We start from the raw sequence: 25,484 nt of genomic DNA on the forward strand, positions 1-25,484 counted from the left end.
ATAAGAATGTCCATATGTAGGACATTTGGTCCGTATTAAAAAAAAGGATCCAAGGTGCTTTTGATGCAGTTGGTTGTTGGACCAGTGGAGCCATTAGAATAAAGTACAAATTTCTCTTCCCAGTATTCCTTTTCCAAGATGCTTTTCCAGCCCCATCTCTTGCTACTACTTCTCTACACACCAGTGCAAATGAAGTTTTTGTTGGCCTTCTGGGTGCTCCTCACACCTTCCAATCACATCTTTAAAAAATGTTCAGGCTTAGTCTCTCAATGAATCCTTCGCAGCCAGAAGTGATCACTGTGCTCGATTCTCTGAACTGGCTTACAGGTACATTATGCCTTATCTCTTAGTTTCGGGTTTCTTAGTTTTGAGCTTTTCCTCCCTGTTAACTTGTAAGATCGCTGTCCGCAGAAACCTAGCTCGTCCTTTCTTAATATTCGTGCCTATAGAGGCTTTTGCACTTTGAGGCAAGGGTCTTAAGAATTTGTAGGTTTAGTGCCATTGCCGGACTTAATCTCCGTTGCATATGAAGTCGTTAACTGTTCCTGCCTTAGAGCGGAGCTTTTAACACGTTTGCCGATTCAATGAATAACGTGTGGAACCCCATATCCCAGAGAACTACAATCCCAGAGGGCATTGCGCGGAACGTCTGCGGACGTGGGGACGCTAGGGGGCGTGCCGCATGTGAGGGAGGGGTCGTTCTGCGGGTAGCAGGAGGCTCAGGAGGCTCTGGAGACGGGGGTGAGAGAGAGGAGAGAGAGAGAGAGCGAGAGAGAGGGAGAGAGAGAGGGAGAGAGAGAGAGCGCGAGCGAGCGAAAGGTGAGCCGAGCTGAAGGAGGGCACGCGCTGCCGGGCACCCCCAGTCTATGGAGCGGGGTAAGATGGCGGAGGCGGAGAGCCTGGAGACAGCGGCGGAGCACGAGCGGATCCTTCGAGAGATCGAGAGCACCGACACGGCCTGCATCGGGCCCACGCTCAGGTACCCTGGGTACTGGGGCCACAGATGGGCGGGCACCGGCGGGATCCGGGGGCAGGCTTCCTCCGGGCTGTGCGCCGGGCCGGCCACCCGCAGGGCCAGCGCCGGCCCCTCCCTTCGGAGAGCCAGGCGAGCGACCTCCACCCTCGGTGAGGCGGGTTCCCCTCCGCAGTGCCGCCGTGGGGTCCCTTCCCGACCGTCGGCGCCGGCAGCCCCGTTACTCTGTAGGCTCTGCCTCCCTTGGGGCTGGGGCAGCCGTCGTTCTCCCTCCGAGGCTAGACCGGCGCGGGCAGCGGGAGCGCGCCCGGCAGGTGGTGGCTTTTAGCAGAGCTTTCACCCTGAGGACATCACCCTTCTGTCTCCGACTCAAACCCCGTCCTGCCCTAGACCCAAGACCTGCTCTTCAGGCAAAACAGACTTCACCCCACGGTCTCTTGCTCGGAAATTAAACTCTTGCCTCAGAATCACAACCACTTCTCAGAATCGAGTTCTTGAAAATCCTAGGCCTGGAAGGAGGGAAGTTTCCTTCAGCGTCTCCTGTGAGCGGGTGCTCGCTGAGCCTTGTCAGGAGGACGACCTCCCCAAGTGTGCAGCCTCCTGGTACTCCTCACCGAAGAGACGTTATCTCCCCTCCGTTCCCTGTGACCATTACTTTGCCCACACACCCCCATTTTATTTGGAGTTGTCAAAACAAGCCGCCACCCACCTCAACTTATTTAACAAAACTTAGGTACCACTTACTATGTAAAGTGCAAGACATTTATTAAGCGATTTACAAGTATAACTTATTCAAACCGCACAACAGCCCTATTAGGAAGGTACTATTATTGCCCTCCTTTTACAGATGAAGCACAGAGAGGTTAAGTGACTTGCCCAGGGTCACAGAGAAAATAAATTAGGAGAGTCGTGATTCCTGCTCACGCATTCTGGATCCAGAGTCTGCATTCTTAATCTCTGTTTTTCTGCCTCATTTGGGGATCACCATCTACCAGTACTTTATGTTAATTACTCATCAAGCGCAATTTCAAACTACCTTTTTCTTTCCCCTCAGTTTATTAGTGCCCTAGAACTAGCTTACCTTCGTCCTTCCTGTGGCACCTTCTGGTCTCCATGCAGCCAACAGAGAGAATTATCTTACCCACCTTGTACAGTCTTGGGTCGCTGTTCCTCCCCTCAAAAAAGTTATTACTCACTGCTTTGTTTTTTCATGGGGAGAGTTGCCTCATGAAAGTGTTTGAAGGAGGGGCAGGCTGGAGACTAGACTCCTCATTTCCACCCGCACAGCTTCCTTCTCCAGGGCATATTGTTAGCACAGTTTTACCAGTGCCATCCCTGGACATGGGACATGACCATCCTTAGTAGTTTGCTTTTTGTTCCTTACTGCCTTATGATCATGACCGTCATGCTCCTCTCTTTTTACATTTTCTCGAGTTCTTAGGGGTGAATGACCCTCATTTCATTGTCTTTACTTTTATAAAAACTAAGGACTACTTACTGATATTCTATGTATATTATTAATGGTTATTAATATTTGGTTTTCATGAAACAAAATGTTATTAGAGTTACTGAGGACGCTGTTTCAGCGTTCTGCTAAGAAATTTGGCTGCTGAGCTATATAGTTGGCAGCCAAGCAAAGCTCCTGCTGGAACAGTTGGGATTACCAGAGTTTTTAGGAAGGATTCTTCATCAGAACACCATTAATGTTGTCTTGAGTTGGTTGCGGTTTTTAATTGCTGTCGTTCTTGGTTTATAGGATAAATGACTTAATTTAGTGTTATCAATTTAGTTTGTTGTGATTTATTATGTTAGCTCTCCACTGAATAGTAATGCATATTTGTTCAACTGAATTTTGGCCTGTAATTTTCCATTATCTTGTCTGAAGAGTATACATATTATGTTTAAAATATGTTACCCATTCTCCCGCAGATTCGCCTCATTGTTATCACTGAGTTCTTTTTTCACTGGAAAGTCAGGTTTTGTTGGGGTATATGGATTAGGGATCTTTTGTCCTAAGGGGACATGGTAAAAAAAAAAGTTTTGAAAACCGCTGCACTATCCTACTACTTTTAGTTGCTTTTGCTGACTCCCTTTTATCATTATTAGGGGCTTTTCATTTTTGGCCTCGTCTGGTCTTTGGTGGATAACCCTAAATCTTACTATCAGACCCAAGATTCAATTACTAGAACATCCTATAATACAAGTAACATACACTGTCTTTGTCTTTAGTCTAGCTTGTTCTTCCCATATTCACAGGGGATGATCTCATCTTTCTTTCTTATTCCATTCAGAGGCAGCAGCATGCACAGACTTGATGTTTCACATCTCATGCTTTACCCTGGGTGCACTTCCATAATCATTATCTCCTGGTTTTCCATCACAGTTATTAAACAGGTTTGATAAAGGCAGTAGGCTCTCTTCCCCAACTTTACTCTTAACTGTAAATCTCAAACTCTATCCCTCTTCATAGTCTTTCCTGTTTCTTCTGAGGTAGCATTTTTAAGGCACCGGGTTCTTAGCTGTTCCTGAGAAAGGTTTTGTAAGTGAAGAGGAACTAGATAATAATAATTTGTGGTACCAAATTATTCTTCCAGTTTTATCCCTTTTTGTTTGAGGAGCGACAGTGGCTTGACTTCTTCATTATATAACTAACCTTATTTAAGCTTGAACAGTAAATGCAATGTTAGTTGATTCCCATGTATCATAAGGAGTGCCTTTCCTTACTTACTGTAATTCTGAAAGTCCCAAGCTTATCCATGCATATAGAGGCTGTTGCCTAGCAAATTCTTTTGGGAAAGCAGCCATCTCTTTCTTCTCTGTCTTCATCTCAAAAATTATTTTGTTAACTACAAGTCCTGATTTTGCAGATGAGGAAAGAGGCCCATAAGATGTTAGGGCATGTCTTGTTTTTAAAATAATATTGATTCTTGCCTTGTAGTGCTAATACTAAAATAGTGATCACAAATCACTCATGAACAATAGCTTCATATTTTCATTTTTCAAATCACGTTTACATATCTCTAGTCTTTCACATCAGTTATTCAGAATAAGCCATTTCCTCACTTTGCTCTCTGGGTGCTAGCAATTAACATTCAGTTTTAATTGCTATTTAAGATTTTAAAACAGACTTTTAAATTTAACAGTGAAATACATTGCCTTTAAAACAGTAGCTTTATTGGGATATAATTCATATCCCGTACAGTTCACCCATTTAAACTATACAATTCAGTGTTTTTTTAGTGTATTCACAGAGTTGTGTAACAGTCACCACAGTCTAATTTTAGAACATTTTCATCACCCCCAAAAGAAACCCCATACCCATTAGCACTCACTCTTCATTCTGTCCCCCTTCCCAAGGCAGTCACTACTTTCTGTCTTTATGGGTTTGCCTATTCTGTTCACTTTGTATAAATGGAATCATACAACATTTTGAGGAACTGCCAAACTGTTTAACAAAATGTCTGTACCATTTTGCATTCCTGCCAGCAATGTGTAAGTGTTCCAGTTTCTTCATATCCTTGTCAGCACTTGTTAGTATCTTTTTTATTTTAGCCATCCTAGTGGATACGAAGTTGCGTCTCACTGTCGTTTTGATTTGCATTTCCCTAATGGTTAATGTTTTCATGTGCTTATTATTATTATTATTATTATTGCGGTATGCGGCCTCTCACTGTTGTGGCCTCTCCCGTTGCAGAGCACAGGCTCCGGACGCGCAGGCCCAGCAGCCATGGCTCACGGGCCCAGCCGCTCCGCGGCACGTGGGATCCTCCCGGACCGGGGCACGAACCTGTGTCCCCTGCACTGGCAGGCAGACTCTCAGCCACTGCGCCACCAGGGAAGCCCATGTGCTTATTTATTTATCTTTTTTGGAGCAATGTCTATTGAGATCCTTTGCTCAGTTTTTACTTGGGTTGTCTTTTTATTATTGAGTTGTAAGAGCTCTTTATATATTCTGGATATAAGTCTCTTACCAGGAATAGGATTTGCAAATACTTTCTTCCATTCTTTTGGTTTGTTTTTTCATGTTGCACAAAAGTTAAATTTTGATGTAAGTCCAGTATATCTAGTTTTTATTTTTTTGCTTGTGCTTTTGGTGTTGTATCTAGGAAGCCTTTGCTTTACCCAAGATTATGAAGATTTCCTCTTGTTTTTTTCCTGAGTTGTATAATTTTATCTTTACATTAAGGTCTGTGATCCATTTTGAGTTAATTTTTGCCTATAGTGTAAGGAAGGGTGTTCATTTTCATTCTTTTACATGTTGATATGCAGTTCTAGCATCATTTGTTGATTGCCATTTTTCTAACCCAGATATATTTCTGGTTGATTGATCTTGGTCTTTTTACCATTAAATTTATATTCCTTATTTGTAGCAGAAATGTAACCTTCAAGACCCTGTCATTGTGTTTGTTTGACTTTGCTGTTCAGCTTGACCTCCCTTGTTGAGTGCTCTCACCTGGGAAGAAGTTTGCTCTGATGTTTTCAGGTAAAGGTTTTCTCTTTTTTAGCTTAGTTGCTGCCTTCCATTTCTGAGGTTCTTGTGTTATAAGAATGATGTGATTGCTATATTTGATCTTGGTAAAGCACTTTACTTTAGGGACTAATTCTTGTCTTACCTCATGGAATGGTTTTGTGTTACACTGCTCAGCTTTAAGATTAACATAAGGTGTATTAATGATGGAATCTTATCTATTTGATCTTTTTCATTGTTGAAACATTAAAAAAGCTATTATGTCAACATTTAAAAAATTTTGGAAGCTATATTAAGAATTACTTACACTCCTATAACACTGCTGCTGTTGTTTTGGTGCATTTCCTTTTAGACCTTTGCTTTATGTATTTTGTTGTTAAAAAGCTGTATTCTTGGTGCAGTAACAATTTTCTCTCTTGCTTATTTAATTAAGTTGTGTGTAAAGCTGCCTCTTACAGAAAAGAAATATGGGGAATATTTTCAAAAGCTGTTTTGCTCAGTGTCATTTGATAATTAAATATGGGGAACTGGCTTCCCCACTTACTACTTCTGTGCCTTTGGCCACATGGCTTTGTTTTCCATCCTCTGCCCTCCCCTGTTACCTAAGTTGTACAGAAACCAGTTAAGCATAATCCTTGGTTTATGACACTCTCTCATTATTGGTCACCGCATGGACCTCTTTAAACAATTAATTAATTGTTTTTATAGGCAGTTTACCACCCTAGTAGGCAAATTTTTCTCATCTTTAAAATGGGATTATACCACCTACATTGCAGGAACAGTATCAAAAAAAAAAAAAAGGAGACAAAGCGTTCTTCACTGTACCTGCTAGGCAGTAGTAACTCCGATAATGTGAATCATCTGCCTTTTACCCTTGAGTTTGCTATGTGGACTTAGGTATTTCTGTTTTTGGAGTTACGTTAATTACAAAACTTAGTGTTTGGAGTGGTTCCTGACTTTTTTTTTTCCCTTCCACTCATACACCTGAGGGATATAATATTCATCAATAATCAGACCCTGGAAGTGGTTATTTTGATATAGACTGGAGAATGGAGGAGGAGATGGGAAACAATTTTATAAAGGCAGTTCAGGTGACTGATATACTCCGTCCTTGACAATCAATGAGGGGAAAGAAATGATCTCCCATTGCTAATTGCTTATTTTTTAGTAGTCGCTCCCTTCTAAAAATAAAATTTTTATATTTTAATTTATAAATGTAAGGTAATGACTTGTAAAATGAAGAAACAGACAACAAAAAACTTAATCCTACCACCCTGTCACAATCTTATATTTGTATATTTCTTTTAAGCTTTTTCCATATTCATTTTATTACATTAGAAGAATATTATCATGTTGTGTCTTGCTTTTTCAGTTAACATATTATATACAGTTTTATACATTGTTATATATTATATATCTATATTATTTTGGTGGCTTCATTCATGAATTAATTTATGCATTCATTCTACAGATATTTATGGAACAACTTCTATGTGCCAGGTACTCTTCCAGGCTCTGGGGTACAACAGGGAACAAAATAGACATGTCCCTGCCCTTTTGGACCTTACATTCTAGTGGAGCACTCACAGAATAAACAAACACATAGATACATAAAATAATAGTGTTATTTAGTTGTTAGTGTTACATATGATGGGGTATTATTTTTGATTAGGTGATTAGAAAAAGTTATTCTGGCAAAGGTTTGAAAAGAGTGAAGGAGCAAGCCATATGACTCTCTGGGGGAAGTACCTTCCAGACAGCAGGCACAGTGTGAAGACTCAGGAGAAGCATAATGGGAGGTGATGGTAGGAAATTAGTGAGGGTCCAGATAGTGTAGACAAAGAAACAGACTGATTTTATTTCTAAGTGTTATGGCAAGGTACAAGACAGTTTTGAGTAGGAAAGTGACATGCTGTAACTTAAGTTAAACAAAGAACATTCTGGCTGCTGTGTGAAGATTGGAGTAACAGAAGAAACAGGAAAACCAGTCAAGGGATATTTGCAGTAATAAGAACTAAGAGATGGTTGTAGCATGCAGTAAGATGTTGGGGAGGAGATGATAAGAAGTAGTTGGATTTAGAATATATTTTGAAAGCAGAGCCAAAATATTGGATTAGTTATAGGGGTTAAAGAAAGAGAGGAATCAAACATGATTCCAAGGCTCTTGGTAAGTAAATGGGTGAATGGTGGTGCCATTTATTAGAATAGAGAATAAAGGGGGAGGAATTTTATTTTTCTTCGTGGCACTTACTATTGCCTGACATATATAATTTTTAATTGTCTCCTTCATTAGAATGTGCATTCCAGGAGGGAACGAATTTTGTTTCTTTTGTTTGCTGCTGTATCCTGGAAACCTGAAAGAGTGCCTGGCATACAGTTGGTACTCAATAAATATTTGTTGAATGAATAGAAGAATAAAATAATTGTACCATGAACTGTTAATTATTTGGGGGTTGATTAAATGATTTGTAGATTAACTGTCTTAAAAAATATGACTAGGCTTTTGAGGAAAAAATAAAACTGCTGAAAATCTTGAAAACCTCGGCGTGTTGGAAGTGTTTATTTTTTGGAATTACGTATGATTTTAGAGTTCCTCTTTCTCTTCAACAAAAGTGTAATCTAAAATAATTGGCCTCTAATGCCTGTGAATCTTAAATATTTTTGCAATCTTGTTAAAATTTTTCAAATTTAAGTATGATAACTTTAGTGACTAAAATGTTATGATCTAAGTACACATTGTATAAATAAAGCTTAACATTTGGTAATAAGTTAAAGTTTTTGTACATTTGGGAAAAAGGGGGTGGACAGTGTTAAATAAGTTTCAATTACAATATGGAATAGGATAATGAATTTTTTGTGGTTTGATAAAGAAAAGTTAGGTTTTATTTTAATAACTTCATTGACTTGTCAAGCAAATTGAAAAATGAAAAACTGAAAAAGCCCTCTTGTAGCTGATAAGACAGTGCTGGTTGGGTTCAATCAGCATTGGGCTCCAAGTCTGATTTTATTCAAGCTAAATAAACAAAAATTTTCATTGAAGCTCTTCCAGTGGAAGGTTATTCTGGTGTGTTATCTGGTCAATTAGATTCAAGCCATAGAAAAATTAGTAGTCACAGAGGGAAATTAAATGGGAGAGTAGCATTTGGCAATCATTCCTATGTTGAATTTGAAGAATTTATTAGTTATCATTAGATCAAATATATAGTGCTGGTGAAACTCATCTGGAAATTTTACCTAGTATAATAATGAAAATAAAATATGAATGGGTAAATTATCTTTATTTGTATGGGTTTGAAATATTTAAAAAGTGGAAAGAAAATGATATGAACCATAAATATAGTATTTTTCCCATTCCCTCTATTCCTCATTTTATTAGTTTGTTGTTTATTCTTCCATTGTATTTTTAATGCAAATATAGGCATATATGATTTTATTTTCTCCTCCCCTTTTACAAAAGAAGCAGTGTACTGTATATGCAGTTCTGTAGCTTAGTGTTTTATATTATTTCATCAATATATTTTGGAGATCTGTCCATATCAGTATGCAGAGATTTCCCTTATTCTTTTTTACAGCTATATAGTGTAAATATACTATGGTTTATTCAGCCAGTTCCCTATTTCTGTATACTTGGGTTATGTCCAGTCTTTTGTTGGACAAAATAATGCAGCAGTGAATAATCTTGAATGTCTGTAATTTCTTATTGTACATTTCCTACTGTATCTGTAGGATCGATTCCCAGAAGTGGGATTGCTGGGTAAAATAATGAGTGTACCTGTACTTTGGTAGGTATTACTTTCTACAGGGGTTGTACCATTTTGTTCTCCTTCTAGCCGTCTATGAGATTGCTCATTTCTCCATAGCATTTTCAGCAAAGTGTGTTTTAGACTTTTGAGTTTTTGCTAATATGATAATGACAAATGGTATTTCAGCGTTTTTATTTGTACTGTATGAGTGAGGCTGAACATCTCTTCATATGTGTAAAGACTGTGTGTGTGTGTGTTCTGTCTGTCTGTGTCCTTTGATTATTTTTCTATAAGGTTGGTATTTTTCTCTTTGATTTGGGAGCACCAGTAAAGAACCTTTGATAATTATGCTTTGCTTAAATGCATCAGGAGTGTACAAACTAAAACGAGTTGTGATTACTAAAACAAAGAAACTATTGTTTTTTATGGAATGAAAGTTCAAACCTGCCTTTCTGTTGTTTTAGTTATAAAGGAACATGAATAAACAGACATTTTAAAAGAATTAAAAAAAATCTTATACCAAGAGGCTATGATAATTTGAAATCAGAAGGTTTTTTGGGGGAATGCAGCAACATTATTAGATAATGCTGCTTCACATACAAATACAGTTCTTAGCAAATCAGAGGATGTCAACATTTTAATAAATTCTTTACTTTAAAATGTTCTGGTATGTATTCACATGTTTACATAATTTCCAGCATTTACCTAATTAGTATATGAATTAGTTGCAAAACATTATTGATAAGGACAATTATTTAGTATGGTTTTGGAAGCAGTTTAGAATTTTAGAGGACATTTATGATGTAGCTTTAGTTTGGAATATGATATGTATGAATATTGATTAGGTCATTGAGGAAAATAAAGATATTTTAATTCTTTACATCGTTGGATTTGATAGTTTTTAGTATTCGCTAATGATGTAGTAATTTATTTAATCACATACAAAATCAACCTTCCAGCTGAAAACAACTTGAAGAAATAAAATTAGTGAGTAGCTTCTCTATGAAATATGTTAATCTGGGTTGAGATGCTGAGCAACTATGACATTTAATATTTGCTTGGGGGAGATAGCAAAAATAATAAGGGGGGGAGGAGTTAGTAAAAACTGAGTTAAAAATAAAGCTGAGCTTAAACCTGATGTGACTAATAGCTTATTTCTTAGAGATGTCTGCTATGGCTATGGGAAAAAAGAGTAAAGCCTTTTTTTGCAGTGTAGTAGTATCTGCTGGAGTATTTAGAAAACAAGACAGTTTGCTGACTAGCTGATGTTACATGGACTTTGTTTGAATATTTGAAGTAAGGAGAGGTCAGTTAAGAGATAGTGATAATGAAATATTTTATTATTTTGGCTATTTTAGAAAGCAATTTGTGATGTGTATCTGTAAGTTATATTTATGTTACATTTTACGTTCCTCGATGTCCTTGGAATGTTAAATGTTTTCTTTCAAATTGCGGGTAACTGAGCATTAATATTTCCTTCACATTTTGACTGATTTTTTTGAAGGGTGATTAATTTTGTCTTGACTCTGTTTTGGGGTTATTCTCAGTCTCCTTCCCCTCTTATTCTGGTTGACAATTGACTGTTTTCTCTTTCTCTCTCTTTTTCTCTGATTTTCCCCTTGCCTTGTAGAAAGGAATTAGATGGTTTCCAAAAATCTACATGATTTAAAAAAATATTGTAATAGATACATCAAAGGTGGTGAGCAAATTGGGGGGAGGGAAAACAAAGGTAGGAAAGAGAATATGAAGTCAAGAGTGAGAGCTGTTAAAAGATTATGTTTGTTAAGGTAGGCCATCAGTTTGGCTCTAGGCTTTCCGGCAGCTAGTGCAAAAACGAGATATGCTTTGTTGTTTGAGTTATGGTGTAAACTTAAAAAGTAGTTACTTTGGAGAAGCACAGCTATTCTTGGTTCTGAGAACTGTTTCTCCCATATGTCCTCACAAAGAAGGCCCTGTATAATGTAACTTTAATAGCCATATAGTAAATGCAGCAATATGTGACAGGCTGTTTCTTATATTGTCCTTTAGTGAAAGCATATGGCATAACCAAAGCACAATTTAGTAAAAGCAGTTCTGCAGGGAGTCAAGGGAATGCAGTTGTCTGCTTGTCTTGGCTTAATCAAGGCATAGATTTTATAATACCTACAGTGGAAGTTGATGGTGCATTATCCCGCTTACCCCCTTTTTTGGATTATTGATCACTTTGAGAATCTTTTGAATGCTATACACCCTTTCCTTAGTAAAATGCATGTGACCAGTCTTCATAATTTCTAGTCTAGAAGAGTGTATGCCTTGCATGTATGTTAAGTCTTCATAAATACTGCTTTTAGTAGTCAAAGTTTTTGATAACTGACAAGTATCAGTGAGTTCAAGATTATATTTTTTTGCCTTTCTTTGTGAATGTATCACTTGCATGTGTTCTAGGTTAAGTAAGACCTGTATGTGCTTTAAAAGTAAACCAGCTGTGGGTTGGAATATTATTTTTTTATGAAAGTTGAAGAACCTGGATAAGCCACTCTATTCCTTCAAAAGAAGTAGAGTGAGAGAGAGTACTTAAGGATAGGGCCAAGGTTCTTTAGAAGTTATTTGGGTTGTGTTCAAGAAAGAAAGAAATGCTGTTAAAGCCATCATAATTTTATTCCTAACAGTCTTAAATTTGATGTTAAAGACCAGCCCACCTTGGCCATTTAAAAAACTGCCAACAAATAAAGTAACCATAGATGTTTTGTCTGTGTAATTTAGAGTATACTTCCTGGAAAATGTATGCCTTATTAAGGAGGTTATTTACCTGGAATGTCTGGAACCTACCCTGTTCTGGGTTTATAATTAAAAAAAATTGAGATGTATAAGTCTCAAGAGCACAGAGATTGATAAAATAAAATTTAAGCGTGTAATATATATTTGCATAAAAAAACTTTAAAACATGCATCGCCCAGTTAAACATCTAAGTGAGCAAGAATTATCACAGTGCAACCAACTAGGTTACCTTAATGTGATTTGTGATGATACATATGGACTAGGACTCTGTTAAAATACATGCCTCCCATTCACAGTGTTGGAGATCATCAGAGTGACATGTATCTTGCACTGTAGTGAATTTACTTTCAGTTACTACTGTGATTTGATAAAAGCAAAAACAATGACAATAGCAAACTTTTTAAAAGAACAATTCTGTCATTTTTTGGGTATTTAGATGTTTCCAGTGTTTAGGAAGCTGGACAAATGTTCTATTGTATATTAGATAAGTGACAAGGCCATTTGCCAAAAATGATGATTTGGATTAAAATAAGGCTCTTTTGCATATTTGTTTTTGATTAAAAAGCTGTGGAGTAACACAGGCTTTCAATTTTGATTGTGTTTTTATATACTTGGAACATGACAAACTGGGACGAAAGTGTATCTTTTGGCATTGTGATTTTGTATAGTGGAGCACTAACGTCTTGTTGCATGTCAGAACCTTTGCTTTTATTGTTCTCAATATCTCTATATTTAAAAAGTGCTTCTTTATGTTTTTTTCCTTTGAAAATTGTGGCTTTGTTTCTTTCCTCATATTTGTGCTTGCTTTTTGTATCTCCCTTCTGCTTTCTGTGAAACATCTAAGCAAGCAAGAATCATTGCAGTGCGACTAACTTTCACTTTCTAGGGAAGCTCTGGTGCCAATAAACAATAACATTTTAAGGGTATTGATATGAAATGTGATCTTACCAAGAAATATGAATGAATAAAAACAGCAGACATTGAGCTTGACTGAATCCATGTTATGAAACATTTTTGGTATGGAGTTTGATGTTAGGAAAGACATGTTTGTATAACACATTAAAAAAAAAAAAGGAAAGAAATAAGGGAGCTAGCCAAACATTTTGTTTTTGATGAGGTAAAAGAATTACTTGACATTTGTAAGGGAGAAGTGTATAACAAAGATCTTTTGGCATTGGAATAGCAAAGGAAAGAGGAAAATGAAATGAGAAGAGCTCTGGAAATAGAAAAATAGGCTATTGGAAGCATTTTTAAATGGTAAATATGGATCTGACTCTATACATTTATTATTTGATTTTTTTAAAATGAAACTTTGCATTTTGAGGTAATTGGAAATTCACTTGTAAGAAATTATACAGAGATCCCCTGTACCCTTTACACAGTTTCCTCCACTAGTAGCATCATGAGAAACTGTAGTACAATATATCAGGACTAAGATATTGCCATTGTGACAGTCAAAATACAGAATATTTTCATCATCACAAGCATCCCTCGTGTTGCCCTCTTACAACTACAACTATTTTCCTTCTGTCCGTATCTGCTCTTTAGCCCCTGAAAACCACTAAACTGTTCTCCATTTCAGTAATTTTATCATCTCAAGAATGTTATATAAATGGAATCATACAGTATGTAACATTTTGGAATTGGCTTCACTCAATGTAATTTCCTGGAGATTCATCCAAATTGTTGTGGTGTATCAATAGTTTGTTCCTTTTTATTGCAGAATGGTATTCCATGGTATAGCTGTACCACAGTTTTTAAATCATTCATCCATTAAAGGACATCTGGCTTATTTCCGGATTTTGGCTATTAAAATGAAACTGCTATAAATACTTCTGTAAAGGTTTTTGTGTGAACAAACATTTTCACTTCTCTAGGGTATATAGCTAGTGGTGGAATTGCTGGGTCATATGGTAACTCTATGTTTAACTTTTTGAAGAACTACTAAACTTGTTTTCTGAAGTGGTGGTACCATTTTACATTCCCACCAGCAATGTAGGCGGGTTTGTTTTTCCAGATCCTTGCTAGCATTTGGTATCACTATTTTTTATTTTAGCCATTCTGATACAGGTGTAGTAGTATCTTATTGTGGTTTTAACTTTTTTAACTTATTGTGGTTTGTATTTTTCTAACTGCTAATGATGCTGAATATCTTTTCATGTACTTACTTGCCATATGTATATCTACTTTGTTGAATTGCTTCTTCATGTGTTTTGCCCAGTTTCTAACTGGATTTTTTTAACTGTTGAATTTTGAAAATTCTTTATATTTCTAGATACTAGTCCTTTATTGGATGTGTGGCTTGTAGACATTTTCTCCCACTCTGTGGCTTGTCTTTTCACCCTCTTAACAGAGGTCCGTTACAGATCAGAAGTTTTTTATTTTGATGAAGTCCAAGTTACCAATTTTTCTTTGTATGGAACATGTTTTTGGCGTCAATTCTAAGAACTCTGCCTGGCCCTAGATCTTGAGGATTTTCCCTGGTGATTCTTTTATCCTAAAAGTTTATAGTTTTACAAAAATGAAAAGTCTGTGATTCATTTTTTAAAAAAAATTCATTTATTTAATTTATCTTATTTTTGGCTGCGTTGGGTTTTCGTTGCTGCGAGCGGGCTTTCTCTAGTTGTGGCGAGAGGGGGCTACTGTTCGTTGCGGTGCGCGGGCTTCTCATTGTGGTGGCTTCCTTTGTTGCGGAGCACAGGCTCTAGGCACACAGGCTTCAATAGTTGCAGCACGCAGGCTCGGTAGTTGTGGCTCACGGGCTCTAGAGCGCATGCTCGGTAGTTGTGGCGCATGGGCTTAGTTGCTCCGTGGCATGTGGGATCTTCCCGGACCAGGGCTCGAACCCATGTGCCCTGCATTGGCAGGTGGATTCTTAACCACTGAGCCAGCAGGGAAGCCCCTGTGATTCATTTTTAAATTATTTTTGTAATTTTGTAATTTTTGTATAAGCAATGAGACTTCAAAATTTCTCCCTCCTTTTTTTTTGGCCTATGGATATCCAATTGTTCCACCACCATTTATTGAAAAGGCTGATTTTCCTCTAATGAACTGCTTTTGCACCTTCGCCAAAAGCCACTTGGGCATGTTTGTGTTGGTCTGTTCTGGGGTCTCTCTTTTCTGTTGATCTATGTTTATCCCTCTGCCAGTATCACAGTCTTGATTACTGTAACTATATAGAATAAGTCTTGATAATGGGTAGACTGATTCCTTCCACTTTAATCTTCTTTATCAAAATAGTTTTAGCTCATTTAGTTCCTTTGCCTTTCCATATAAATTTTAGAATAATTTTGTTTATATCTACAAAAGTATCTTGCTGAGATTTTGATAGGAGTTGTATTAAACCTGTATATCAATTTGTGGAGAATTGACTTCTTTACTTCATGAGTCTTCCAGTCACAAATATGGTATGTTTATCAATTTGTTTAGCTCCCTTTTGATCTCTTTTTATCAGCACTGTGCAGTTTTTTGCATACAAACTCAGTCCATATTTTGTTAGATTTACACCTCAGTATTTCTTTTTTAAAAAGTGATTGTAAATGGTACTGTATTTTAAATTTTGGTGTCATTATGTTCATTGCTAATATGTAGAAATACAATTAATTTTTGGATGTCTATCTTGTATCTTTGTAACTTACTTTATTAGTCTAGGACTTTTTTGTAGATTCCTTGGAGTTTTCTATGTTGATAATAGTGTCATGTGCAATAGGGACAGTTTTAGTTTTTCTTTTCCAATCTGTATGCCTTTTCTTTAACCTTGTTTCACTGGCTAGAACTTTCAGGACTATGTTGAATAAGACTGGCAAATGTGGACATCTTTACCTTGTTCCGAGTCCCAGAGAAAGCATTCAGTCTTTCCCCCATTAAGTATAGTGTTAAGTTATAGAATTTTTGCAAATGCTGTTTATCAAGTTGAGGAAGTTTCCTTATATTCCTATTTTCTGAGAGTTTTTATCATGAAAAAGTGTTGAATTTTGTCCAGTGCTTTTAGTGCATTGATTGATATGATCATGTGATTTTTCTTCTTTAGTCGTGTGGATTACATTGATTGATTTTGAATATTGAATGAGCCTGCCTTCCTGGAATAAAGCTGACTTAGTCATTGTGTGTATTTCTTTTCATTACCTTGAATTCTCCTTGCCCATATTTTCTTAGGGATTTTTGTGTTTATTTTTATGAGGGATATTGTTCTGTAGTTTTATTTATTTGCTGTCTTTGTCTGGTTTTGACGTTAGGGTTGCTTCAGAAAAATGAATTGGAAGGTGTTTCCTCCCTCTTCTATTTTTTTCCCTCTTCTATTTCCAAGAAGAGACTTTAGAATTAATTCATAATTAGATTAATTCTGCTTTAAACATTTTGTAGAATTCTCCAATTAAACCATCTAGGCCTGGAGATTTATTTTTTGGGAGATCTTACAAATTCAGTTTCCTTCATAGTTCTGGGGCTATATAAATTACTATTTTCTAGTGGGTGAATTGTGATAATTTGTGATTTTTGAAGAATTGGTTTATTTCATCTAAGTTGTCAAATTTATGTCAAAAGAGTTTATTGTTGTCTTTTATTATCCTTTTTTTTTTTTTTTTTTTGCGGTATGCGGGCCTCTCACTGCTGTGGCCTCTCCCGTTTCGGAACACAGGCTCCGGATGTGCAGGCTCAGCGGCCATGGCTCACGGGCCCAGCCGCTCCGCGGCATGTGGGATCCTCCCGGACCGGGGCACGAACCCGTGTCCCCTGCATTGGCAGGCGGACTCTCAACCACTGCGCCACCAGGGAAGCCCTATTATCCTTTTGATGGCTACAGGGTGTGTAGTGATGTCTGTGCTTTCATTCCTTATCCTGATAATTTGTTAGATATCTGTCAATTTTATTGGTGTTTTCAAAGAATCAGACTTTTCATTGATTTTATGTATTTTTCTGTTTTCTATTATACTGAATTCTACCCTCATATTTATTATTTCCTTCCTACTGTTTGTTTTTGCTCTGTAGTTTCTTGAGGTGTATGGGGGCTTCAAAGATTGATTTGAGGTTTTTTTCTCTTTTCTAATGCTATAAAATATCTCTAATGCTACATATCTCTATATTTATAATGCTGTAAAATATCTCTAGTGCTATAAATATCTCTCCCAGCACTGATTTACCTGTGTCCTATAAGTTTTGATATGTTGTATTTTCATATTCATTCAGTTTAGTGTATTTTTGGATTTCCCTTTAGATTTCTTGTTTGACCCATGAATTATTTAGAAGTGTGTTGTTTAGTTTCCAAGTGTTTGAATATTTCCTGTTATCAATTTCTAGGTTGATTCCATTGTGGTTGGAGAGCATACTGTGTATTATTTCAGTTCTTTTGAATTTGTTGAGGTTTGTGTTATGGCCCACAGTATGGTCTTTCTTGATATATGTTCTGTGGACTCTTGAAAAGTATGTAATTCTGTTGGGTAGAGTGTTTTATGAATGTCGATTAGATTCCCATTGGTTGATGGTGTTGTATTTTTTCTGTATCGTTGCTGACTTTCTGTCTCAATTGTTGAAAGAGAGGTGTTGAAGTCTCTTAAGTATAATTGTGGAATTGTCTATTTCTCCTTTCAGATCTGTCCACTTTTGCTTCACATGTTTAGCAACTCTGTTGTTTGGCACATATACATTTAGAATTGCTATGTCTTCTTAGTGGGTTGAGTATTTCATTATATAATGACCTATGTTGTCTCTGGTAATTTGCTATGAAATCTACTTTATCTGATGATAATATAGTTACCCCTGTTTTCCTTTGATTACTGTTTACATGATATATCATTTTCCATTCTTTTATTTTTAACCTGCCTATATCATTATATATTCATTTGAAGTGACTTTCTTGCTCATAGCATACAGGTGTGTTTTTTCATCTATGTTGTCAGTCTCTGTCTGGTGTAATTAGAACATTTGCATTTAATGTAATTATTGATATGCTAAGTCTTAATACTATTGTTTCATTTGTTGTTTTCTGTTTATTCTCTCGTTTTTCTATTTTCTTTGTCAAAGTAATTCTTTGAATTACTTGAACATTTTTAGAGAATTCCATTTTGATTCATCTAATGTTTTTGAGTGTACCCTTTTTGGTGGTTTCTCTAGCGTTAGCGTTGTTTTTATTTAACTTCCTGCATTTTACTAGTGTCATCATTTTCCACTTTGAGTGAAGTATAGAAAACTTACTCCCCTTGGGAATTCCCTGGTGGCGCAGTGGTTAAGAATCCGCCTCCCAATGCAGGGGACATGAGTTCGAGCCCTGGTCCAGAAAGATCCCACATGCCGTGGAGCAACTAAGCCAGTGTGCCACAACTACTGAGCCTGTGCTCTAGAGCCTGTGAGCCACAACTACTGAGCCTGCATGCCACAGCTACTGAAACTCGTGTGCCTAGAGCCTGTGCTCCGCAACAAGAGAAGCCACCACAATAAGAAGCCTGTGCACTGCAACGGAGAGTAGCCCCCGCTCACCGCAACTAGAGAAAGCCTGCGTGCAGCAACGAAGACCCAACGCAGCCAAAAACAAATAAATAAATAGATAAAATGTTAATTGTAAAAAAAAAAGAAACCTTACCTCCCTTTATATCCCTTTATTTATCCACATTTTTGCTTACTGTGTCCTTTTTTCCTTTCTGATGTTCCAAGCTTCTCTTTTCTATCTGTCTCCTTTTTTTAAAAAAATCATTTCCTTTCCATTTAGAAAACATCCTACAGCCATTCTTTTAGAGTAGGCGTACTGGCAACACATTTTCTTTACATGGGAATGGCTTAGTTTTCCTTTATGTGAGAATGTTTTGATTTCCCCTTCATTCCTAAAGGGTATTTCTCCTGGGTGTAGGATTCTGGTTGAAAAGTGCTGTGCTACTTCTTTTTGGCCTCCATGGTTTCTGATGAGAAATTTGCTGTCATTCAAATTATTTTTTCCTTATAGGAAAGATGTCATTTTCCTCTGGCTACTTTCAAGATTTTTTCTGTCTTTAGTTTTCAGGAATTTAATTATGACGTGTCTGGGCATGGATTTCTTTGGGTTTTTCCTGTTTGGGATTTGCTGATCTTTTTGAATCTGTAGGTTTATATCCTTTGCCAAATTTGGGAAGTTTTTAGCCATTATTTCTTCAAGTACTTTCTTGCCTCACCCTCTTTCTACTCTCCTGGGACTTGGGTAACATGAATGTTAGATTTTTTGTTATAGTCCAACAGCCCTTGAGGCTCTGTTCATTTCTTTCAGTTTATTTTCTCATGTTGTTCTGTTAATGTAATTTCTCCTGTCTTTCATTTCACTGAGTTTTTCCTCTGTCCCTTCCACTCTGTCCTTGGGTCCATCCACTGAGTTTTTAATTTCAGTTATTGTATTTTTCAGTTCTGAACTCTACATTTGGTTATCATTTCCTGAATTTCTTTGCTGAGGCTCTTTTTTTGTTTCAAGCACGTTCATAGTTGTTTGTTGAATCATTTTTATAATGACCACTTTAAAATCTTCATCAGATAATTCTAACTTCTCTGTTTTCTCAGTCTTGGCACCTAGTGATTATCTTTTTTTCATTAGTTTGGCAACTTCTTGGTTCTTAGTATGAAGAATGATTTTTAATTGAAATCTGTACATTTTTGTATTATGTTATGCGACTCTGGCTCTCATTTAAATCTATTCTTTTAGCTGGCTTTCTCCGACACCACTTTGGCAGGAGAAGATGTGGGTTACTGCTTCATTACTGCTCGGTGGAGGTAGGTGTCCACTTGGTGTCTGTTGACACCTGAGAGGGGCCCCTCATTACTGCTGGAGATAGCAGTTCTGATTCCATGCTTGGTCTTTGCTGACACCGTGGTGTGGGTTGTAAACATCTGGTGGGGATGCAAGTCCCAGATCGCTTCTTGGCCTTCTCGGACACTCTGACTGAGGTGTTGGGTGCTTTGTTATTATCTGTGAGGGTGGAAGTCTAGGTTTTCTTTCTGCCTGTGGTGATGTGGGTATGGGCGGGGCACAGTCCCCCCCCACCCCAACTGTGGTGTTTATCTTGAATGGAAGGGTGATTGTATAAATATTTTCTGTCTTAGGCTGCCTCTTTTGTCATCTTTTGACTAGAGAGAGCAAGCTTTTGTTGAGGCTTTTTTTTATTTGCACCTGTTCGTGTTTCTGGGTTGCCAGCCTCTTCAGTTCCAAGTCTGGGATATGAGGCAAAAAGAAAACAGAGGAAACTCACCATTGTGTCATTCTTTTTGTCCTGAGGTCCCAAGCCAGTTTGCTGCCTTCTTTCCACTTTTCAGACTTTTTAATTTTTGTTTTACATATAATGTCTAGAGTTTTTAGTTATACTTATTGGGAGGAATAGGAAAAACTATGTCTGCTGCATCTTTCCAGAAGTGGAAGTCTTATTATAAGCCTTTTAATTTTCAAATTATTTTTCTTTTTATAAATATGCTGCATGCTTATTAGTAAAAATAAAAAGCAGTACAGAAGAGTATAAAGAAGACACAAGTACATATCTGGCAGAAATCTGTTTATGAGAAAAAACCATCATTAACTTTAGGTGATCATCATTCCAGATCAGCATCACGTCACACAAATATACAAATAGAAGGATGAGAAGAAGAAAATAATTTTCATGAAAATTGGATATACTATAATGCTATTTCTAATAAAAAGTATTACATTTAATTTTACTTGAAAAGGAAACTGAAATGAAACATATAATTATTGAATTTCAGGTAAATGTATTTTCATCACAAATAATGTTCCTTTTTAAAAGATCTTTTAAACTTAGAGTAAAAAGTCAGCTTCTATATTTGTGATTAAAAAATTACATTCAATTTTAGGCAGTATTAATTGATTTCCCATTATGGAAGAAAAGGAAAATTAGTGCTTTTTCTTTTTTCACAAGAGCTTTATTGAGATATAGTTCACATACTATACAATTTACTCGTTTAAACTGTACGATTCAGTGGTTTTAAATATATTCTCAGGCTACATAATTTCTCCAGAGAAAAATCCCCTGATACCTTTTCAGGTGTTTGGCTGCTGGAATACCCATGTATGGGGTGCATGTGTAGGGGTCTGACTGTTCTGTATTAAGTCTTTCATATAATCTGTTTCTTTTCAGTGCTTCCATTATTCTTGGCATTCTAAATCCTGACCTTCTCCATGGTTATGGCTGGTACCCAGACTCCCTTTTGGATTTCATTCCCTTGGCAAATACTCTAGGCTCTTTTTTGTACTATTCTGCTTCATCCTTACTGCCTTTTGACAGCTTTTCTTCCAGAAATTTGTTGCTATATCTTGTTAGCTACAGGTTCTTTTCTTGTCCTTTTCCTTTAATGGGGTCTCAGAAGGGAGGAAGATAAATGTATGTGGTTGTTTCATCACACTGAAATAGAATTCTGGAAGCCAGAGTTAACTCATGCTGGCTCAAGTTGTTATCCTCTAGGCTGAAGCCAGTATATGTTAAATAGTGGATATTCACTAGAGTTTTAAAAATGAAGGAAAAGTCTAAAGAAGATTTTCCATAGCTACTAACTGCCCTGTCCTGTCCTCCGTCCCTCATTTTTCAATACTGTTTTCATACGATGTGGTGACCCTCTCCCATTTATGGAACTCTTTCACTATCTCCTAATTTTCCTTCCACATATTTTCTGTCTTTTTTCCCTCTTCCCTTGTTTTTCACTGCTAGTCATTTCTTATCCAGTGTACCTCAGTTTTCTCTATCCATGATTATCCTGTAGAAGTCTTATTCATATATGTGTCCCAGTGTTTGCATTTCTTCTTTTTCTTTCATATTTTTGAAACAAACTTTTCAAAAGTTTATTGCTTTAAATGGTTTTCCTTTAAACTTTATTATTTCTATTTTATGTGAAATTATTTTGTCATATCTGTGAGTGTGTGACAGTCCCTAGGCAATTCTTTTAAAATTTTCTCTCATTAATTGAGTAACTTTTATGTTCCAGGTACTTTATTTTTAAACTGTAATGGCTTTTTTTTTGGCTGCATTGGGTCTTCGTTGCTGCATGCGGGCTTTCTCTGGTTGCGGCGAGCGGGGGCTACTCTTCGTTGCAGTGAGTGGGCTTCTCATTGCAGTGGCTTCTCTTGTTGTGGAGCATGGGCTCTAGGCATGTGGGTTTCAGTTGTTGCAGCACGCAGGCTCAGCAGTTGTGGCACGCGGGCCCTAGAGCGTGCGGGCTTCAGTAGTTGTGGTGCATGGGCTCAGTAGTTGTAGCTCATGGGCTCTAGAGCACAGGTTCAGTAATTGTAATGCACAGGCTTAGTTGTTCTGCGGCATGTAGGATCTTCCCGGACCAGGGCTCGAGCCTGTGTCCCCTGCACTGGCAGGCGGATTCTTAATCACCATGCCACCAGGGAAGTCCTGTAATGGCCTTTAAATATTTTACAATTTTATAAGTTTATTATAAAAAAGTAACAATTTAGAAGTATATAAGTAAACTTTCCTCTCTTGCCCATTTTAAAGTTACCCCTTCAAAGCATTATTAGTAGTTTGATGGGTAGTATTCTAGACTTTTTTCTATGCTTATATAAGCATGTGTATATACATACATTTATATATACATACGTAGTCTTATAGTTTTTCTTTTTAGCTGGGAATTACCATATACATTTTGATACACATTTATTTTTTTCTACTTAACAACATATAAATATGTCAGGTATCTTTATGAATTGAAACTTCTAGCTCTACTTTTGTTCTTTTTAATGACTGCAGAATATTCTGTTGTATGGAATTACATACTCCTCTCTTGATGGACATTTAGATGGTCTCCTTTTCCCTCCCCACATTGTTCTTACAGAAAATTTTGTATTCTCATAAATATCTGTTTACATATTGATACTGGTATTTCTGTAGGATAGATTCTTAAATGTGGGCTTGTTGAATATAAGCTTTGTAAATTTAAAACTTTGATAGGTACAGTCAATTCTTGCCCTATTCTTTTTTCTTTCCAAATTAATTTACTGTGGAAAATTTAAAACAAAATTGAGACAATAGTACAATAAATTCCTGTGTACCCTTCTCACAGTCTTAACAGTTATCAACACATAACAATCTTGTTTCATCTAATTCTGTCACTGCCTACCCTTTCTCCCCATGGCAACCTTGGCTAATTTTGAAGTAAATCCTAGACATCATATCAGTTCATCCATAAACATTCAGAATCAGCTGTATTACTTCTGGAAATTATTGCTTTAATTTACAAATATTTGCTTCATACATACGCTCCCAGGAACTTGTTTATTAAGTGAATCAGGGACTGCCTGTAGTTGGTCTGAAATTATCCTTTCTGGCAATAATTAGGCAGCAAGGTCAGTTTTCTGAGGTCACACCTAAAACTGTATAAGCATATAAGATATAGCTTTTGTTTTCATTCTCTTTGGGGGTGGGGATGGGGAAGGAAGGAAAGGGGAAGAAAGGCATATACATTCAGCTCAACCAAGAGAGTTTTCAAATTTTTAGGGTATAAGACTAAATAACAATAAAAGAAGTCCTTATTTATCTCACTGAAAATTATCATCTGATGTTTCAGAAGACTTTGCCTATAGTTCCCAGCTCCTGTGCCAAATTTTAGGAATAGACTCTAAGTACTTTTTTTTTTTGAGCTCATAAAGTTTTTACCGAGAGTCTTAAGTAAGGGTCCATAAAAGCCTCATGCAGTTGATATTCTTTCTTATGATTCATTGCATTCATTGAGGATGCTGGCATGTAATTGTAATGAATTATTTAGTATGTATAATACTAATGGATTATTTAGTAATGTACTGCTTTTTTTTTTTTTCTTTACTGAGGATGATCAAAAGGTTGTTCTTTAAAATAGTGACTCAGGCCCTACTGTCCAATCAGAAAGACCATTGTGTGGAGGACGTAAATTGGCAAAGTGGTTCTTAGATAATTCTGGAGGAAGAAAATCTTTCTAAGGCTTTATTTAGCTTGAAGTTTTAAATCAGTTGTACAGTATGGGGGCATGTGACCAGTACTTTCAAGTGGCCTCATTTCAGTACACAAAGTTCTGAGAATTTATAAATCTGGGAAAACAGCCTCCCAAAGGTATACCAGATTTAAACTGTCATTGTCTCCATTATCAAATTTGGACAGCATGACCCAGAATTTGCCCTTGTTAACCAGACTTGTTAAAAAAAAGTCAGAAGTTTATAATAAATTAATTCTTTAAAAAGTTCCCAGGTATCCTTTTTGTGGTTTTATTTCCTATGTCATTACGTAAACTTGGTCAGAAGTTTTACATTTTGCTATCTGGCAGTCTTTGACAAAGTAGGAGGACAAATTCCATGTCACTTCCAGTTAGTAGTAGTATTATTTTTTTGGCCGCACCCTGCGGCATGCGAGATCTTAGTTCCCCAACCAGGGATAGAACCTGCGCCTCCTTCCTTGAGAGTGTGGAGCCTTAACCGCTGGACCGCCAGGGAAGTCCCTCAGTCAGTTTTAAATAACCACAGTTTGTTGATCGAAGAAGCAGGGAGAAATTTCTCAAGATACTTGAGGTAGAGTTGTAGAAGTATCATTGCATTACAAGTTGCTAGAAAGACTTTGAAAGACTCCCTTGATCCTTTTGGTTTTCCTCAGTTTGCTAGTCTTCTAAGGCCAATCATACACGGAGATGGCTCTGGAATAGCTCTTTTAAGAGTTAAATGAAGAAGAAATGCTCATCTGTCTGGTCTGGAGTAAAGTGGGGCTGCAGAATACTGCAAATTGCTGTATACCTGAGCAGATTTACTTCTGGTATAACGGTTTTGCACCATTAGGTTCTGTTCATCATATAAAAAATTTAAAGAATATTTCATTCAAGTTAGTATATTGTCACTAAAATAGCTAGTTGCTAGCAATCAGACCACTCATTTCTCTGCGGCCTTAGGATGGGCTGTATCAGACCTTTGTCTATTGTGGTATTCTTGTTTTCCGAGATATAACAGACAAAATAGGCAGTCAGACCTATTAAAAAAAAAGTAAATAAAAATTAAATAGACTCAGAAGCAGATGAAGAATATGAATCTGCAGCAGAATTCTCAAATTAATTTTGCTTTCCTATGTACTAGAATCCATAGTCAAAGCAGCATCATCCTGTTTGTTGGAAAAGCAAAGCGTCAGAGAACTACCTGCTGTTCTTTATCCGCTTGAGGCTGGAACCCCAGAGCTATATAGTTTTATCATTAGTTACTTGGAAAGATGAGGTTATAGGTTATGTATGTAGTGGGGAGACTCCTGTCAGTCTGTCCTCTGTCAGCTTTATGGTCAGACCTCTTAAAGATTTCTGATTCACTGTGGAGGTTCAGATATGGTCTAAATTAGGCTAATTCTTAAGCATGTTTGCTTTGCACACTTGTGCAGGTTGTATAGTGCATAGCTGGGCCATATCAACGATGATGCCATTTATAGCATATATAATGTAGGTCTATACATTCATTAGGACAGTTTTCCAGCAGATGGCAGGCAAGTATCTTGAAGAGGGGAAAGATACCATATGGACAAATGTAGACCCTATTTTTAAGTATATAAAAATTTCTTGCAAAACTGTAAATGAGAACTCTTTTTTT

At 36.9% G+C, this 25,484-nt stretch overlaps 1 protein-coding gene across 9 annotated transcripts in view; it reads left to right on the forward strand.

The window, feature by feature from the left end:
* The first annotated feature begins 708 nt into the window (after positions 1–708).
* The window catches only part of EXOC6B (exocyst complex component 6B), a 703,642-nt gene continuing 678,866 nt past the window's right edge, over positions 709–25,484 (forward strand). For 2 of the 9 annotated variants that reach the window (XM_089922290.1, XM_022561258.2), the window contains exon 1: positions 710–979. In XM_089922290.1, coding sequence (XP_089778416.1) covers positions 867–979 — 113 coding nt within the window. In that variant the 5' untranslated portion in view covers positions 710–866. Of the gene's footprint in view, positions 980–25,484 lie in introns of all 9 variants that reach the window. The other 7 variants (XM_089922289.1, XM_089922287.1, XM_089922288.1 and 4 more) reach the window with 6 other exon arrangements.

Source organism: Delphinapterus leucas, chromosome 13 (assembly GCF_059928025.1).
Source record: "Delphinapterus leucas isolate spDelLeu-1000000601 "Yukka" chromosome 13, BTC_Dleu_Yukka2, whole genome shotgun sequence".
Classification (NCBI taxonomy): Eukaryota; Metazoa; Chordata; class Mammalia; order Artiodactyla; family Monodontidae; genus Delphinapterus; species Delphinapterus leucas.